Below are 19,774 nucleotides of genomic sequence, written 5' to 3' on the forward strand. Positions count from 1 at the left end.
GGCTAGCTCCTCCCCTACTATGTCCCCCCCCCCCCCCCCTCCAAACTAGTCTTTAATTTGTGCCCAAGGGAGCTGGGTCACTTGGGTCTTCTCTGAAGAATATTTTATTTTTATTTTTTCTTCTCTTACTTACGTCCACAGACTGGCAGCTCTGCCACTGCCAGTCTGCACCGCGGGAGGCTGCCGGCGTGGTCCCATCGCAGCTGCGTGCGGCTCGGGATGGGACCCAGCTGAAGGAGACGCTAAGCTCTGGAGCCGGCCGGACACCGCTGCGTGCGGCGCGTGTCGGGGCTGCTCCGTCGGCTGAAGATTCCGGCAGCACGGCAGCGGTAAGTATACGTGGCCGGACACCGCTGCGTGCGGCGCGTGTCGGGGCCACTCCACCACACACCATAGCGGTGAGTACGTTATTAAATGCTGAGTGCTTCTCTGCCCCCCGCTCCCCCCCCCCCCCCCCCCCCCCGCTCTCTACTGGCGGCTTTTAATTAAAGGGTGGCAGGGGGGCTTGGGAGTAGCTCTGTCTCTATTTTCTTTAAATATTTTATTTATTTATTTATAACAACAGCAATTCAAACAGAGACCTGAGTTCAGCTCCGGCTTGTCTCCCGCCCGCCCCCCTCCCCGCTCGGATCCCCGCTCAGCGTGGCTCACAGAGCCGCTACGGGGATCCTGCAAAAGGCGCAAAGCAAGTTCAAATTTGGCACCTTTGCGGAGGGGGGCGGAACTTAGTCCCGCTCTGCGCTGCCGTAATCGGTGCGCGCTGGCGGCCATTTCCTCTGCTGCAGCGCGGGACTGAGGAGCGACACGGATCACAGTGAGACAGTTACAGTGGGGATGGGGGGGCACTGGGGGGAACCTATATCTTCTTTACAGCCTGTCACTGCACAGTATCGTGCAGGATAGATCGGGCTGCTGTGGCTGTATTTTTCCCTACTCTCCCCCCTCCCTCCCCTTCTGTCTATTGCTGTTTTCCTGTGGGGGAGGGTCACAGGTGTTAGGTGCTGCCATGGCCAGTAAAGGCTCCAAGGGAACACAAAAACGGGGGCAGTGGTCATGTTTTATGTGAGGAGTCAGAGCCATCTGCTCAGCCCTCCTCAGAACCCCAGAGCACCCCTGCATGGACGACACAACTCACAGAGGTTATGTCTCTGCTGACTGGGGAACTGAAGGCCTCTCGGGAAGATAGCGAGGCAGCCCGGTTCCGACAGCTTGTACCGGAGCCAGAACCTGCATGGGCTGTCTCATTGGCAAAGTCGGTAGAAGGGCTCTCTAGGGCTGTAATCCCTTCCCAGACCCCGTCCTTTAGTCCCCCTCAACAGGCTTCTAAAAAGAGATTGCTAGCCTCTGTGTTGCAGGACTTTGACGATGATATGCCTCAATTAGATGAGGCGGGGTTAGATGTACAGGAGGATGTAGATATACAGGATACGGATGACGATCAGGTGTACGGGGACTCTGAACCAGTAGCTCAGGGTACAGAAGCTCTTATTACAGCTATTCGCTCAGTATTACAGGTGGAGGAGACGGAGCAGGACGCCTTACGCCCTTCAAGGTTTGGCACCAACCAATGCTTGCTGGTGACCTTTCCAGTTTCGGAGGAGCTGGATGCGCTCATAACGGCAGCCTGGAAACATCCAGACGCAAAATTTCAGATATCAAGAAAACTGTCTTCCTATCCTTTTCCAGCAGATAGCAGGAAACGTTATGAGACCTCTCCGATTGTGGATCCTTCGGTGTCTCATCTGTCCAAAAAGAGGGGCCTACCGGTTCCAGGAGCGACTTAGCTTAAGGAGGCGTCTGATAGGAAGTTGGAATCCACCTTGAAGACTATTTACTCGGCGGCGGGGGTATTACATCGCCCGGCGCAGGTAGGTTGTTGGGTCACGACAACAAGAAACAAAAAGAAATCTGCACTCTCCAAATGCCATATAGGATATCTGAACAAAACCCCGATTATAATCTCTGGAAAGATCCTATAATCTCGTATCGGGGGTGCTACCTAAGACAACCATGTATAACACCTATTAAACAAAAAGAGAATGGGGTTGTACTGCTAGGTGCACTGAATTAAGATAAAATTTAACTTTTATTATTATATTATATTAAAAGACCGATATTTCGGACCGTGTGCGAAAGATAGGGTTAAAAATTGAATAAAGAATCCAACTATGTGCTCAAAGATATAGACGTGATAAGAGGTAAAAAATGTGTCTGCTCCTCTGATTGCACTGACTCTCTATTAGGGTGTTTTGAAATATATTTAATGTGTTTAACATGTATTATATACCCCTGATAGAGAAAAGACCCAATCACTTGTATTTCTCTATCGTCCTAGTGGATGCTGGGGTTCCTGAAAGGACCATGGGGAATAGCGGCTCCGCAGGAGACAGGGCACAAAAAGTAAAGCTTTTCCAGATCAGGTGGTGTGCACTGGCTCCTCCCCCTATGACCCTCCTCCAGACTCCAGTTAGATTTTTGTGCCCGGCCGAGAAGGGTGCAATCTAGGTGGCTCTCCTAAAGAGCTGCTTAGAAAAAGTTTAGCTAGGTTTTTTATTTTACAGTGATTCCTGCTGGCAACAGGATCACTGCAGCGAGGGACTGAGGGGAGAAGGAGTCAACTCACCTGCGTGCAGGATGGATTGGCTTCTTGGCTACTGGACATCAAGCTCCAGAGGGACGATCACAGGTACAGCCTGGATGGTCACCGGAGCCGCGCCGCCGGCCCCCTTGCAGATGCTGAAGTCAGAAGAGGTCCAGAATCGGCGGCTGAAGACTCCTGCAGTCTTCTAAAGGTAGCGCACAGCACTGCAGCTGTGCGCCATTTTCCTCTCGGCACACTTCACACGCGGTCACTGAGGGTGCAGGGCGCTGGGGGGGGGCGCCCTGGGAGGCAAATGTAACCTATATAAAGGCTAAAAATACCTCACATATAGCCCCCAGAGGCTATATGGAGATATTTAACCCCTGCCTGATTTCTCTAAATAGCGGGAGACGAGCCCGCCAGAAAAGGGGCGGGGCCTATCTCCTCAGCACACGGCGCCATTTCCTCTCACAGCTCCGCTGGTCAGGACGGCTCCCAAGTCTCTCCCCTGCACTGCACTACAGAAACAGGGTAAAACAGAGAGGGGGGGGCAAATTTATGGCGATATTTTGATATAACAAAGCAGCTATAAGGGAGCACTTATTATAAGGCTATCCCTGATATATATATAGCGCTTTTGGTGTGTGCTGGCAAACTCTCCCTCTGTCTCCCCAAAGGGCTAGTGGGTCCTGTCTTCGTTAGGAGCATTCCCTGTGTGTCTGCTGTGTGTCGGTACGTGTGTGTCGACATGTATGAGGACGATATTGGTGTGGAGGCGGAGCAATTGCCAAATATGAGGATGTCACCCCCTAGGGAGTCGACACCAGAATGGATGCCTTTATTTATGGAACTACGGGATAGTGTCAACACGCTAAAGCAGTCGTTTGACGACATGAGGCGGCCGGACAATCAATTAGTGCCTGTCCAGGCGACTCAAACACCGTCAGGGGCTGTGAAACGCCCTTTGCCTCAGTCGGTCGACACAGACCCAGACACAGGCACTGACTCCAGTGGTGACGGTGACGAATCAACCGTATTTTCCAGTAGGGCCACACGTTATATGATTTTGGCAATGAAGGAGGCGTTACATTTAGCTGATACTACAGGTACCACTAAACAGGGTATTATGTGGGGTGTGAAAAAACTACCTATAGTTTTTCCTGAATCAGAAGAATTAAATGACGTGTGTAATGAAGCGTGGGTTGCCCCTGATAAAAAGCTGATAATTTCAAAGAAATTATTGGCATTATACCCTTTCCCGCCAGAGGTTAGGGAGCGCTGGGAAACACCTCCTAGGGTGGACAAGGCGCTAACACGCTTATCTAAACAAGTGGCGTTACCCTCTCCTGAGACGGCCGCACTTAAAGATCCATCAGATAGGAGGATGGAAAATATCCAAAAAAGTATATACACACATGCAGGTGTTATACTACGACCAGCTGTAGCGACTGCCTGGATGTGCAGTGCTGGGGTAGTTTGGTCAGAGTCCCTGATTGAAAATATTGATACCCTGGACAGGGACAATATTTTACTGTCGTTAGAACAAATAAAGGATGCATTTCTTTATATGCGTGATGCACAGAGGGATATCTGCACACTGGCATCACGGGTAAGTGCTATGTCCATTTCGGCCAGAAGAGCTTTATGGACGCGACAGTGGACAGGCGATGCGGATTCAAAACGGCATATGGAAGTTTTGCCGTATAAAGGGGAGGAGTTATTTGGAGTCGGTCTATCAGATTTGGTGGCCACGGCTACAGCCGGGAAATCCACCTTTCTACCTCAAGTCACTCCCCAACAGAAAAAGGCACCGACTTTTCAACCGCAGCCCTTTCGTTCCTTTAAAAATAAGAGAGCAAAGGGCTATTCATATCTGCCACGAGGCAGAGGTCGAGGGAAGAGACAGCAACAGGCAGCACCTTCCCAGGAACAGAAGCCCTCCCCGGCTTCTACAAAAGCCTCAGCATGACGCTGGGGCTTCTCAAGCGGACTCGGGGACGGTGGGCGGTCGTCTCAAAAATTACAGCGCGCAGTGGGCTCACTCGCAGGTAGATCCCTGGATCCTGCAGATAATATCTCAAGGGTACAGGTTGGAATTAGAGACAGATCCACCTCGCCGTTTCCTGAAGTCTGCTTTACCAACGTCCCCCTCCGAAAGGGAGACGGTTTTGGAAGCCATTCACAAGCTGTACTCTCAGCAGGTGATAGTCAAGGTACCTCTTCTACAACAAGGGAAGGGGTATTATTCCACTCTTTTTGTGGTACCGAAGCCGGATGGCTCGGTAAGGCCTATTCTAAATCTGAAGTCCTTGAACCTGTACATAAAGAAGTTCAAGTTCAAGATGGAGTCACTCAGAGCAGTGATAGCGAACCTGGAAGAGGGGGACTTTATGGTATCCTTGGACATCAAGGATGCGTATCTCCACGTTCCAATTTACCCCTCACACCAGGGGTACCTCAGGTTCGTTGTACAAAACTGTCACTATCAGTTTCAGACGCTGCCGTTCGGATTGTCCACGGCACCTCGGGTCTTTACAAAGGTAATGGCCGAGATGATGATTCTTCTTCGAAGAAAAGGCATATTAATTATCCCATACTTGGACGATCTCCTAATAAGGGCAAGGTCCAGAGAACAGCTAGAGATGGGATTAGCACTGTCTCAAGAAGTGCTAAAACAGCACGGGTGGATTCTGAATATTCCAAAATCCCAGTTAATGCCGACAACTCGTCTGCTGTTCCTAGGGATGATTCTGGACACGGTTCAGAAAAAGGTTTTTCTCCCGGAGGAAAAAGCCAAGGAGTTATCCGAGCTTGTCAGGAACCTCCTAAAACCAGGAAAGGTGTCTGTACATCAATGCACAAGAGTCCTGGGAAAAATGGTGGCTTCTTACGAAGCAATTCCATTCGGCAGATTCCACGCAAGAATTTTCCAAAGGGATCTGTTGGACAAATGGTCAGGGTCGCATCTTCAGATGCACCTACGGATAACCCTGTCTCCAAGGACAAGGGTGTCTCTTCTGTGGTGGTTGCAGAGTCCTCATCTATTGGAGGGCCGCAGATTCGGCATACAGGATTGGATCCTGGTGACCACGGACGCCAGCCTGAGAGGCTGGGGAGCAGTCACACAAGGAAGAAACTTCCAGGGAGTATGGACGAGCCTGGAAACGTCTCTTCACATAAACATTCTGGAACTAAGAGCAATATACAATGCTCTAAGCCAGGCAGAACCTCTGCTTCAGGGAAAACCGGTGTTGATCCAGTCGGACAACATCACGGCAGTCGCCCATGTGAACAGACAGGGCGGCACAAGAAGCAGGAGTGCAATGGCAGAAGCTGCAAGGATTCTTCGCTGGGCAGAGAATCATGTGATAGCACTGTCAGCAGTGTTCATCCCGGGAGTGGACAACTGGGAAGCAGACTTCCTCAGCAGACACGATCTTCACCCGGGAGAGTGGGGACTTCATCCTGAAGTCTTCCACTTGCTGGTAACCCGTTGGGAAAGACCAATGGTGGACATGATGGCGTCTCGCCTCAACAAAAAACTGGACAGGTATTGCGCCAGGTCAAGAGATCCGCAGGCAATAGCTGTGGACGCGCTGGTAACGCCTTGGGTGTACCAGTCGGTGTATGTGTTTCCTCCTCTGCCTCTCATACCAAAAGTATTGAGAATTATACGGCAAAGAGGCGTAAGGACGATACTAGTGGTTTCGGATTGGCCAAGAAGGACTTGGTACCCGGAACTTCAAGAGATGATCACGGAAGATCCGTGGCCTCTACCTCTAAGGAGGGACTTGCTTCAGCAGGGTCCCTGTCTGTTTCAAGACTTACCGCGGCTGCGTTTGACGGCATGGCGGTTGAACGCCGGATCCTAAAGGAAAAAGGCATGCCGGAAGAAGTCATTCCTACTTTGATTAAAGCAAGGAAGGAAGTAACCGTGCAACATTATCACCGAATTTGGCGAAAATATGTTGCGTGGTGCGAAGATCGGAGTGCTCCGACGGAGGAATTTCAACTGGGTCGATTCCTACATTTCCTGCAATCAGGATTGTCTATGGGTCTCAAATTGGGATCTATTAAGGTTCAAATTTCGGCCCTGTCGATTTTCTTTCAAAAAGAATTGGCTTCAGTCCCTGAAGTCCAGACCTTTGTTAAGGGAGTGCTGCATATACAGCCTCCTGTGGTGCCTCCAGTGGCACCGTGGGATCTCAATGTGGTTTTGGACTTTCTAAAATCTCATTGGTTTGAACCACTAAAAAAGGTGGATTTGAAATATCTCACTTGGAAAGTGACCATGCTTCTAGCCCTGGCTTCTGCCAGGAGAGTATCAGAATTGGCAGCTTTATCTTACAAAAGCCCATATCTGATTTTCCATTCGGACAGGGCAGAACTGCGGACTCGTCCGCATTTTCTCCCTAAGGTGGTGTCAGCATTTCATCTGAACCAGCCTATTGTAGTGCCTGCGGCTACAAGTGACTTGGAGGACTCCAAGTTACTGGACGTTGTCAGAGCATTAAAAATATATATTGCAAGGACAGCTGGAGTCAGAAAATCTGACTCGTTGTTTATATTGTATGCACCCAACAAGATGGGTGCTCCTGCGTCTAAGCAGACGATTGCTCGTTGGATCTGTAGCACAATCCAACTTGCACATTCTGTGGCAGGCCTGCCACAGCCTAAATCTGTAAAGGCCCACTCCACAAGGAAGGTGGGCTCATCTTGGGCGGCTGCCCGAGGGGTCTCGGCATTACAACTTTGCCGAGCAGCTACGTGGTCAGGGGAGAACACGTTTGTAAAATTTTACAAATTTGATACTCTGGCTAAGGAGGACCTGGAGTTCTCTCATTCGGTGCTGCAGAGTCATCCGCACTCTCCCGCCCGTTTGGGAGCTTTGGTATAATCCCCATGGTCCTTTCAGGAACCCCAGCATCCACTAGGACGATAGAGAAAATAAGATTTTACTTACCGATAAATCTATTTCTCGGAGTCCGTAGTGGATGCTGGGCGCCCATCCCAAGTGCGGATTATCTGCATAAATTGTACATAGTTATTGTTAACTAATTCGGGTTATTGTTGAAGGAAGCCATCTTTCAGAGGCTCCGCTGTTATCATACTGTTAACTGGGTTTAGATCACAGGTTGTACGGTGTGATTGGTGTGGCTGGTATGAGTCTTACCCGGGATTCAAAATCCTCCCTTATTGTGTACGCTCGTCCGGGCACAGTACCTAACTGGAGTCTGGAGGAGGGTCATAGGGGGAGGAGCCAGTGCACACCACCTGATCTGGAAAAGCTTTACTTTTTGTGCCCTGTCTCCTGCGGAGCCGCTATTCCCCATGGTCCTTTCAGGAACCCCAGCATCCACTACGGACTCCGAGAAATAGATTTATCGGTAAGTAAAATCTTATTTTTAAGGGTACCGATCCTATCATAACCCACCATATATTGGGTAGAGATGTGTTATATCGGGTAAGAATAGACTCCGTTATTTCTATTAATCCCACTTATTACATTTGTCTATATTTGTTGGGTATTTTAGAATTCAAATTATAACGTGAGATACCGGATGCTCATTTGCCATAATGGTAGGATGCCAATTGCTATCTATAAAGTCGGCCACTGCAAATCCACAGACTGCTAATCCTACGTCAGTAAAAAGAAATATACGCTGGAATTTATGTGCTAATATACTAAATCTCAGGACTGGTCACAGTGTGTTCCACACCCCACAGACCCACAGATATTGTGTATCACTTCACATGAACGGTGCCCTGGTAATTCTACTGTAACGACTGATACAGGTAAAGTTATAATGATACTGACAACATTGAACAGATGACAGTATCTGTATGTATTCATTAAACCTCTATCTCATGAATTGCTGGTATTGTGTTTTCTTATATTACTAGTGTGGGTATTCTATACATGTGATACGTCTAGTAATTATTTATGACACGAAATAAACTGCCACAGACACACAGTCCATTGAGCCCATATGATAATTATTTATAACGCAAATTGCACTACTACAGACATATAGACCATGAAGCCTGTATCAATTGCGGCTATATCTACAGAGAGCCCTGTATAGTGTGTTAGTGAATCACACATTGACTATGAATTGCCCTGTGCTTTATTGGTGTATATCCACTTCATACTGATTCACATTAATATTGCCCTGGTATTTATATAATAATCGGCTGTCTTGAATATCCCATAATTTAACAATGGCAATAATGGTAACCAGTATATAGAATCTGCACACAGGACGATTCTGATATATGTGATTGATCAGGCTGGATTGTTCAGCAATCACCGGCCACTGGCCATTGTCAGTTGTGTAACTTTGTATTGCAATGGACCGTGTATGCTCATATAACAAATTCCTATGTTTGTGTAATACTGCTGCACCAGATCTGTGAATTGATCCACAATGATATCATTAACAATATATTTATTGTTCCTGATACTATGCTGTTGTAATGGATCAAGGAATGACTGTGGGGTACCCTGTGCCTATTGGATCTGAATCTCCTCAATATTAATTTCCATGCATATTGCTCTGCCAATTATGTAGTGTCAAATTGTCTTGAATACCATAGAAATTGTCAAGAGCAATACTAATATAATATGCACATGGGACACGTCCAATATATGTTGTGAGGCAAACTGAAATCCTACGCATGCACAGACTGCTGTGCCTGCACTGAAATTCTACATGTGCATAGACCGCTGAGCCTGCACTGGAATTCTACACAAACGTAGACCGCTGAGCCTGCATCTGCTGGAGACTGTGTATGCAGATCGATGTATAAATTTGTGTGACAATTGAATGTAGAGGTGTGATATCGCACCAGGAATCTATAAGTAAATCAGCATTGATCTGATATGCAGAATATTTTCTGATTTCTGGTGCTTAGAACTACACCTATATCACACTCTCTCTAGTATATTGAAGTCTAATCCTAACATAGATAACAGTACTCCAACAGTGTCAATACTAATCAATATTAGCATCAGCTTTTGGTCAGCAATTGTCCGACCCACGGGTATTCCCGTGTTCACTGTGCAGCACTCCAATACCCCAATGTATGTTAGAAATATAAAGTATATTATTATGGGTATCACAGCTGCATCAGCTTGTGGTCGGCATTTGTCCGACCCACGGATGTGCCCGTGTTCGCTGTGCAGTGCTCTGATAGCCCAATATATGGTATAGATAATTTTCACGGAACCCCAGTAAACATCAAAAGAAATTCAATAATTAGTCAGTGCAAGAGCATCGGAGCAGACTACAATGCCGATGCGCGCATTTCGCAACTAGCTTTTTCAGGGCTTAACCCGAATGTCTCTACTAACAGGGATTTATCCTATTAAAGAGCCAATCTCCTCTTGTCCTGCGGTCATGTGACCTTCTCAGCTGAATTGATTAAGTACTCAGTAGTTACCTTGTCCTGGATAACATTGAGATACGGATCTTTAATACTAATTATTCCTGATAGCATCTCAGCTGCTTCTATAGCAGCCTGTTTAACCCTCTCCTATTCATGATACCAATGGGTAATTTACGTCCTATTCTAGTAATATTATTATGCATCGCATCCCTTTCATAATCATTTCTCAATAATGTCAGGGGTATGTACAGTGACATTATTACTGATGTCATGTTTAATCAGCAATTTCGCTATATATTATACCCTTTATTGGTATGGTATGAGTACTCAGTAATTATCTTGTCCTGGATAAAATTGAGATACAGATCTTTAATGCTAATTGTTCATGATAGCGTCTCAGCTGCTGCTATAGCAGCCTAACCCGCTCCTGCTCATAATGCCAGTGGGTAATTTACATCCTGTTTCAGTAATATTGTTAAGCATCACATGCCTCTCATGGTCATTTCTCATTAATGTCAGGAATATGTACTACGATATTACTGACATCATGTTAATCAGAAATTGAGCTATATATCCTACTCTTTATTTAATTTATTCACCCTGCGCAACTCCTCATTGTGGTTGTGCAGATGAAATCAGATTCATTTGATGGCATTCCTACCTGCTAATTACTCTGTTGGATTGCTCACTCGTCCATGTCTTATGTAAATATAATTATCGCTGACAAGATTACTGAGTGGTCGATCCCTCCCGTTCGATACTATGTGCTTAAGTAGAAATAATAATTTAATTGTTACTCTGGTGTTACTTATAAGGCATATAATTCAGATTTACTAATTTATAATAATATATGGAGCGCAGCATGAAGGAATTAATAATAAGTGATCAATATTGATTAAAATGGTGTTCTTATATGAAAGTGAGACGTGAGAGAAAAGAAGAATCGCATGTTAGCTATTAATAAACATCCGTTGCTAAGTGCTCTAATGTGAATGAAAACTAGTGCTGACAAAAAACAACAAACTCAAAACCAAATTATTAGTGCATAGTGCCAAAACCTAAACGAGTGATGAATTAATAAAATTAATTATATGTAGTGAAATAACTAATGATGGTTGGTAGTGAATAGAAGTGTATATGTGTATATATATATATATATATATATATGATTTGAAAATAATTCTGCCATCTATGCCTCCTGATGACGAGGCAGAATGACAAAATACACTTCATTATATTAGTGCTGTTTGAAAAACAGAAGAGGAGAACAGTGACTAGGTGCATTAATAAGTGAAAATTGCCACTACAATTGCTGCCTCAGGATAATGTACTTTATTGTGCTGCGTATATGCAGTACTCATTAAATATCTTTCTAATAAGTGTATATTAACAGTCAAGCTTGTTTTTAATACTGTCAGCAGATTTATAAAATACTAATACTAATTCTCTTAGTGTTTTCTTGAAAATAAATACATCTGATCATATTAGATGTATATAATATCAGTAGGAACACATATAGCCTTGGAGTACATGGCTGTTACATTATGCTTATGTAGTTCAAAAACTACTTGTTATAACTGTGATCTAATAACCTGATTAATTCGATATGAAATCAGGAATGCTTTAAAATATACTTATAGGGGTTCTGATTATATTGAATCCCCTAGTTATCATACTATAAGGACAATAAGTAACAAACAGAAAACAAAACAGGAAGGAAATGGACCATGAGCACAAGAATTTTGGTTCTTGATTTTTAATTATATATGTGAAAAATAAAAAAATAAATAAGAATTTTATTAATAAAAGGAGAGATATGAACAGAAAAAAGGGGGGAAAAAAAGAGGGGAACAAGAGGTATACTGTACTTAGATTGATCTTCTCCATGTATTCATAGGAAAGAGCTGAAGCTGTTCGTCTCATTGAGACCATACGGATGCAGGGTATTCATAAGAAATATCATTTTGGTCTCAGCTTTCAGGAGTTCTGAATCCAAGTCCCCACCACGTATTCCTAATTTGATGTGCTTCATCCCAAAGGCTCTAAGTCCACTAGGGTCACAGTTGTGGGACTGTTGAAAGTGCCTCGCCACCGGTGATATAATTCTGAAATTACTCCGGTCCCTGTCTACATTGCGTATATTGCCCACATGTTCTAATAATCTAACTTTTAAGGGCCTGATGGTTTTCCCAATGTAGGCTTTTTTGCAAGGGCACTCAAGATGATAGATAGTACCCACTGTTGTGCATGTAATGAGACTGGGTATGGTCCATTTTTTGTCAAATTTGTCCATGTAATGTTTTACAGGGACCATATATTTGCAAGCCTTACAATGGCCGCAACACATGGAACCCTGAATGATGGTTTTTGAATCTATTCTTGACGTGACTATGGACCAACCTGTCCCTTACATTGGGTGATCTCCGCCAGCTACATTTAACTTTGGCTGGTAAAATTTTATTGAGATCACTATCTGTTTTCAGCACATGCCAATGCTTTTGTAAGGTGGAATCTATGTTCCGCCATTGGGCATTAAAGGTGCCAATGAATCGAATGGGTTCTTCTATTTGGGACCGCAGTTTAGGTTTCAGAAGGGATTCCCTAGGATACTGTTCTGTCATCCTAATTGCTTGTTTTATGGTCCTCCCACTGTAACCTCTATCTTTAAATCTTCTGCTTTGCTCCGTTTTCCTATTCTCATAGGTTTCATCCTCAGAGCAATTTCTCTTGATACGCAGGAGTTCACCCTTTGGGATGGCACGGATAGTGGGGGGAAAATGTGAACTTTGAGCATGCAGGATACTGTTTGTGGCAGTTGTTTTCCTAAAGTTGTCTGTAGAGAGAAAACCCTCCTCATCCAATTTAATAGTTAGATCAAGGAAATTGATCTGTTCCTGACTCATTTCACATGTCAATTTGAGATTTAGATCATTAGTATTAAGCAGTGAGATAAAATGTTTTAAATCTCGGCATTGACCCTCCCATAGGAAGAAGATGTCATCAATGTATCTGCAGTATAAAATGATGTTTTCCGTATACTTTTCCATCGATTCATGGAATACAAATTCCCTCTCCCACCATCCCAGGTAGAGGTTAGCATAGGTGGGGGCACACGCAGTCCCCATCGCTGTTCCTCTTACCTGGAGATAGTGGGATTCATTGCAGACAAAATAATTCCTAGTTAGGACAAATTGCAATAGGCTGATGATGAAGTTGTTAAATTCACTATGTGCCTCCATGTCTAAGAAGAATTTGGATGCTTGGATGCCTTGTCCATGCTGTATGCTGGTGTACAGACTTTCAACGTCACATGACACCAGCCATACACCAGGATTCACTCGCAGATTTGCTAACTTATTCAGGACATCCATAGTGTCTCTTAAGTAAGATGGAAGGGTTATGACATGTTTCCTGAGAAATTGGTCTACAAAGACACTGGCTTTCTCGGTGAGACTACCCTTTCCAGACACAATAGGTCTTCCTGGGGGTTTTTTCTCATTTTTGTGGACCTTGGGGAGGAGATATAGTGTAGGCGTCTTGGGGCTGTTAACTTGAAGAAAATCAAAATCTTTCTTTAGGATCGTGCCACTCCCAAATGCATCTGAGAGCAGCTTGTTATATTCCCTCAAAAATTGCTGTGTGGGGCTAAAGATTAGTTTTTTATAGCAGTTGGTATCATTTAGTTGTTTTTCTAATTCTTCAATATACAGATCCCTTGGCCATAACACTATATTCCCCCCCTTGTCAGATGGTTTGATTATGACATCCTGCCACTCCGCCAGTTCCTGCAATGCTGCTCTCTCCTCTTTAGTGATATTATCTGGATGGTGTCTATTGTGCTGATATAGAAGATCCAAGTCTCTTGATACCAACTTTTGAAAGACCTGTACCTGTGGGCATATCTTACTATCAGGAAAAAAAGTTGATATTTTTTTCTTGATTTTGTCCTTGTCAAAAGGCATGGATTGAATTTGGTCAACTCCACTGACTTGACCAAGATCTTCTAATATTTCCAAAGCTACCTGATCATCAGGACCCAATTCCAAGGTGGTATTAGAATTAGAATTGAGATTGGAGTTACTGAAAAACTTCTTTAGGAGAAGCTTACGCACAAAGAGATTCAAATCCTTCTCACATTCAAATCTGTCAAGATTATATGTAGGTGAGAATGAGAGGCCTTTGCTGAGTATTGACTGCTGATGTTCTGTTAAAATTCTATCTGTAAGGTTGATAATCCTGAGGGAGTCTGAGGTGATTATACTATCTGTACCTCTTACTTCCTGTACTTCCTTCTTTCCCTCGGTTCCTCTCAGCAGACACATTTTTTACCTCTTATCACGTCTATATCTTTGAGCACATAGTTGGATTCTTTATTCAATTTTTAACCCTATCTTTCGCACACGGTCCGAAATATCGGTCTTTTAATATAATATAATAATAAAAGTTAAATTTTATCTTAATTCAGTGCACCTAGCAGTACAACCCCATTCTCTTTTTGTTTAATAGGTTGTTGGGTCAACAAGGCTATCGAAGCCTGGGCGGAGCACTTGTCCTCTGGAATTCGTGACTAATTGCCGGCGGATCAATTGATACAGTTGGCGGAATACATCCGTGAATCAGCCCTTTATCTTTGCGAAGCGTCTAAGGACATATGTATTCTCTGAGCTAGAATTTCCGCTTTAGCAATTGCGGCCCGCAGAGCTCTCTGGCTCCGGCAGTGGCAAGCGGATACGGAATCCAAAAGGGCAGCAGAAGCGTTGCCCTTTACGGGTGAGGTTCTGTTTGGTAAGGATCTGGATGCCTGGATCTCTCAGGCCACCGGTGGTAAGTCGACTTATCTTTCTGCTGCTCCAGCCACTCGCAGGCCATATAGGGGTCCCTCTTTTCGATCCTTTCGTGCCCCTTCCAGGTTTCGAGGCCAGGCCAGGGGAGGAGCTTCTACCTTCCGTGACCATAGAGGTAGAGGCAGGGGTAGAGGTTCCGCAGCCTCAGCCCAGTCAGAGGTTAAGTCCTCTACCACTACCACCGCATGACGGGCTTCCCTCCCACCTGGGAGATCACAGGGTGGGAGCTCGTCTGGGTTTTCAAGGAGGTCTGGGTACAGTACTGTCCAGACGCTTGGGTCCGGGATCTAATCACTTGCGGTTACAAGCTCGATTTTCTGGAACAACCGCCCCAGCGGTTTTGTACCACGGGTTTGCCAGTTTCCGACAACCGAGGAGTTGCCTTACAGGCAGCGGTCCAGAAGCTTCTATCCGTAAGGGTGGTGATCCCTGTTCCCTCTCATCATCGGAAACGGGGCTATTACTCAAGCCTGTTTCTCGTACCGAAGCCGGACGGCTCGGTCAGGCCAATTCTGAACTTGAAGGATCTCAATCCGTATTTGAGGGTATTCAAGTTCAAGATGGAGTCCCTCCAGTCTGTTATTGCGGGGTTGGTAAAAAACGAGTTTCTGGCGTCATTAGACATCAAGGATGCATACTTACATGTTCCCATTTGGCCTCCTCATCAGGCTTTTCTCCGGTTCGCGATACAGGACGCTGATTTCCAGTTCCAGGCCCTTCCTTTCGGTCTCTTCTGCTCCCAGAGTGTTCACAAAGGTCATGGCGATCATGATGGCCCTACTTCGGAAGCAGGGTGTGACGATTGTTCCCTATCTGGACGATCTGCTAATAAAAGCAAGCTCGGCAGAACTGTTGCTTCAGAATATTCGGATGACGCAGGACCTTCTGATTCGACACGGGTGGATCCTGAATTTCCCGAAGTCTCACTTATGCCCCTCACAACGGCTGTTGTTTCTGGGGATGATTCTCGACACGGTCCGTCAAAAGGTTTTCCTTCCTCAGGACAAGATCCTGTGTCTGCAGACACTGGTAAGGTCAGTTCTTCGACACCGTCGGGTGTCAGTGTATCTGTGCATTCGCCTTCTGGGAAAGATGGTAGCAGCGTTCGAAGCTCTTCCGTACGGTCGCTTCCACTCTCGACCGTTTCAGCTGTGTCTTCTACATCAGTGGTCAGGATCTCATCTGTTCCTTCATCAAAGGGTGACGCTATCTCCAAAGGCACGGTCGTCGCTTCTCTGGTGGCTCCAGTCGACACATCTGTTGGAAGGAAGGCGGTTCGGTGTATGGGATTGGGCTCTCCTCACCACGGACGCCAATCTGCGAGGCTGGGGGGCAGTGACCCTGGAACATTGGTTTCAGGGGCGCTGGTCAATCCACGAATCCGCTCTCCCCATAAACATTCTCGAACTAAGGGCGGTGTACAATGCTCTGCTTCAGGCACATCACCTACTACGCGGTCGAGCGGTCAGAGTTCAATCTGACAACGCCACGACGGTGGCGTACATCAACCGTCAGGGCGGCACTCGCAGCGATGAGGGAGGTCACCAACATCCTTCTCTGGGCGGAGAAGTATGCTCTGTCCTTCTCGGCGATATTCATTCCGGGAGTGGACAATTGGGAAGCCGATTATCTAAGCCGACAGGACATGCACCCGGGAGAGTGGTCACTACATCCCCAGGTGTTTTGGCAACTGGTCCGCCGGTGGGGAAAACCACAGATCGACCTCATGGCGTCCCGCCTGAACCATCAGTTGCCTCTTACTCTCGGACGAGGGACCCGGCGGCGGCGGGCGTGGATGCCCTCACGGCTCGTTGGAATTTCCGGTTCGTTTACCTCTTTCCTCCTTTCCCGCTGTTGCCGCGGGTTCTGCAGCGCATCAAGAGAAAACGCTCTGGTCCTCCTGGGGGCTCCGGATTGGCCACGCAGGGTTTGGTACTCCACTCTACACCTGTTGTCAGTAGCCGAGCCTTGGCCCCTGCCACTACGAGACGATCTTCTACAACAGGGTACTTTTCTTTATCCAGACTTATGCAGGCTACATTTGACGGTGTGGCTGTTGAGAAAGCCATCTTGAAAAGGAAGGGGATTCCTCGTACGGTTATACCTACTATGCTCCAGGCTAGAAAGTCAGTCACATCTTCTCACTACTACCGCATTTGGAAGGCTTATGTAGCCTGGTGTGCACGTCGAGAATTTTCTCCTTCCGTGTTTAGCTTAGCCCGCCTTCTTCGTTTTTTGCAGGCAGGTTTTTCAGCAGGCCTAAGACTGGGTTCACGAACGGTGCAGGTCTCTGCTCTTTCGGTTTTCTTCCAGAAAAAGTTAGCCTTGCTGCCGGAAGTTCAGACTTTCTTTCAGGGGGTTCTTCGAATACACCCTCCCTTCCGCCCTCCGACAGCACCATGGGACCCTCAATCTGGTCCTCTCTTCTGCATTCTTCATTGTTTGAGCCCCTGGAATAAGTGGAGATAAAATCTCACCTGGAAGGTGGTCCTTTTCCTGGCGCTGGCTTCAGCTAGACGGGTGTCGGAACTTGGGGCTCTCTTGTAGGTCTCCTTACCTGGTGTTTCGTGCGGATAGGGCCGAGCTTCGTACTCGTATGTCTTTTCTACCTAAGGTGGTGTCTGATTTTCACATCAATCAGCCGCTTTTGGTTCCGGCACTCTCGGTGGACTCTCCGGATTCGAGATCATTGGACGTTGTCAGGGCGCTCAAGATCTATGTGGATAGGACTTCAGCTATTCGGAAGTCAGATTCCTTATTTGTTCTCTACGATGCTGCTCGCCGTGGTTGGCCGGCTTCTAAGCAGACTTTGTCTCGATGGATTTGACTGGCCATCAGACAAGCTTATTTGGCAGCTTCTCGGGAACCTCCCTTTTCAATTTCAGCGCACTCTACGCCCTCTGTGGGACCTTCGTGGGCGGCTGCCCGTGGAGTCTCCATGACTACTTTGTCGGGCAGCTACTTGGTCGGGCCGACATACGTTTGTCAAATTCTACAAGTTTGACACTTTTGCGGCCTCTGCATCGCAGTTTGGCCGAGCGGTTTTACAGGACTCTCAGCGCTCTCCCACCTGTTTTGGGAGCTCTGGGATGTCCCCATTGTAACTGCGCTCCAGTGGCCCCTAGTGGATGAAGGAGAAATCAGGATTTTGGTACTTACCGATAAATCCCTTTCTCCGATACCACAGGGGCCACTGGACGCCCACCCAGCACTGTTTCCTCCTTTTTTGCTTAACGGTTTGCAGATCACTGTGACTGCTTGTTTGGTTCAGGTTAACCTTTTTTGTTAGGTTATGTTCCAGGTTTGGTTTGTGTTATCATGGTTTACATGGCGGCGTTAACCTCCTCTACCTTTAAAGTTTGTTTATTCCAGCTCTCCTCGGGCACAGTTTTACGTAGACTGGCTTGGAGGGGGGACATAGTAGGGGAGGAGCTAGCCACAGTGTTGGAATTTGAAAGTGACAGCTCCCAATTACTGCCTATTTCCCCATTGTAACTGCGCTCCAGTGGCCCCTGTGGAATCGGAGAAAGGGATTTATCGGTAAGTACCTAAATCCTGATTTTAGAAGCGGAGGTATTGCCCATAGCAGCCAATCAGATTCTATTTATCTAGCACCTTCTAGAACAAGCCTGGCCAACCTGTGGCTCTGCAGCTGTTGTGCAACTACACATCCCAGCATGCCCTGTCAGTTTTAGCATTCCTTAAAAGCAAAACTGGCAGGACCTGCTGGAACTTGTAGTTCCAAAACAGCTGGAGAGCCACAGGTTGGCCAGGACTATTCTAGACTATATCTAGAATCTGGTTGCTATGGGCAACATCACCACTTCTATAAACTGGCACTTTTAGTAAATATACCCCTCCCCTCTTCCTAGTCTTAAGTGTGCTTTAAGGATATAATCTGAGAAGCACGTTCTAGGAAGTGGAAGTACTAAAGGGAAATGTATTGGCAATAGTAATGATTGTAGAGGTTTCTGAAGTTATGTGAATGGCACATGATGATGGTATTAAAATAAGATGGTAAATGTTATAGGAGTAGCCCTAAGGAGTGACAATGAGAAGATACTAAATGAGTACAAGGTTTTAACAATGTAAAATAAGAAATAAAGCTGTTTTCTTTATTCCCCCTCCCTCAGGAAATCTCTGCCATTTCTTAACCAGGTGACACCCATTACGCGCAGGATGTCCCTGAATGAAAAGGTGAGGTATTTTAAGATATGCATAAATGTATTTATTTTTAAGTCTTTGTAAAGCTGTGAGCCTTTTTGATGGGTGATACTGGAATTGAGTGCTTAGAAAGATGAGCCTAAGCCACAGGTGTGTGTGTGTGTGTGTGTGTGTGTGTTTTTTTTTTTTAGTTCCTAAGAACCCAAGCACTTTCGGTGTCCATGTACTAAGCGGACAAAGTACCAACCAGCTCCTGTAATTACTCTATCATCCACTAGGGGACACTGGAGATCTAGACAGCTGGGGTGTAAAGGATGCAGACCGGAGATGGCAGAATGTATTAATAAAATTATGCACAGCTGGTTCATCCCCATCACGCCCCCATCCCTCCAGTTTGAAAAATTGTGCTTGGAGGTAGCTCTTGCTCCATAAGAGGCTTTTATTGCTAAATATTTCTGTGGGCCGGTCCAACATAACTGAAAGAGTGAAATCTTCCACAACAATACTTTCAGTATATGCGAAACAAAGATTCTGGTGGAAGGGATCAGCGTCTCTCTCAGAAGATCTACCTACATACAGTGAGTAGCTAGGGGACAGATAGACAGTGGGTGAAACGCAGCTAGATCCCCCTAGCAGGCTTAGGTGTAGATTCTCCACGCTGGCAGCAGTGGTAGGCGAGCGGCAGTATAAGGACATCGCTGAGGCAGCTTGGATCAGGTGCTGCAGAGGGGCGTCGCAAACGGTCCGGTGGAAGGTTCCGGAGCCGTGGTTAGTATGTCTGGCGGCAGCGCATCTA

The 19,774-nt window shown here is 46.2% G+C and overlaps 1 protein-coding gene across 1 annotated transcript in view; it reads left to right on the forward strand.

Moving 5' to 3' along the window:
- Positions 1 to 19,774, forward strand: part of HAUS6 (HAUS augmin like complex subunit 6) — a 199,397-nt gene that overhangs the window by 108,076 nt on the left and 71,547 nt on the right. Inside the window, exon 13 of the mRNA XM_063914178.1 lies at positions 18,948 to 19,011. Coding sequence (XP_063770248.1) covers positions 18,948 to 19,011 — 64 coding nt within the window. The remainder of the gene's footprint in view (positions 1 to 18,947; positions 19,012 to 19,774) is intronic.

This window comes from Pseudophryne corroboree, chromosome 1, assembly GCF_028390025.1.
Source record: "Pseudophryne corroboree isolate aPseCor3 chromosome 1, aPseCor3.hap2, whole genome shotgun sequence".
Classification (NCBI taxonomy): Eukaryota; Metazoa; Chordata; class Amphibia; order Anura; family Myobatrachidae; genus Pseudophryne; species Pseudophryne corroboree.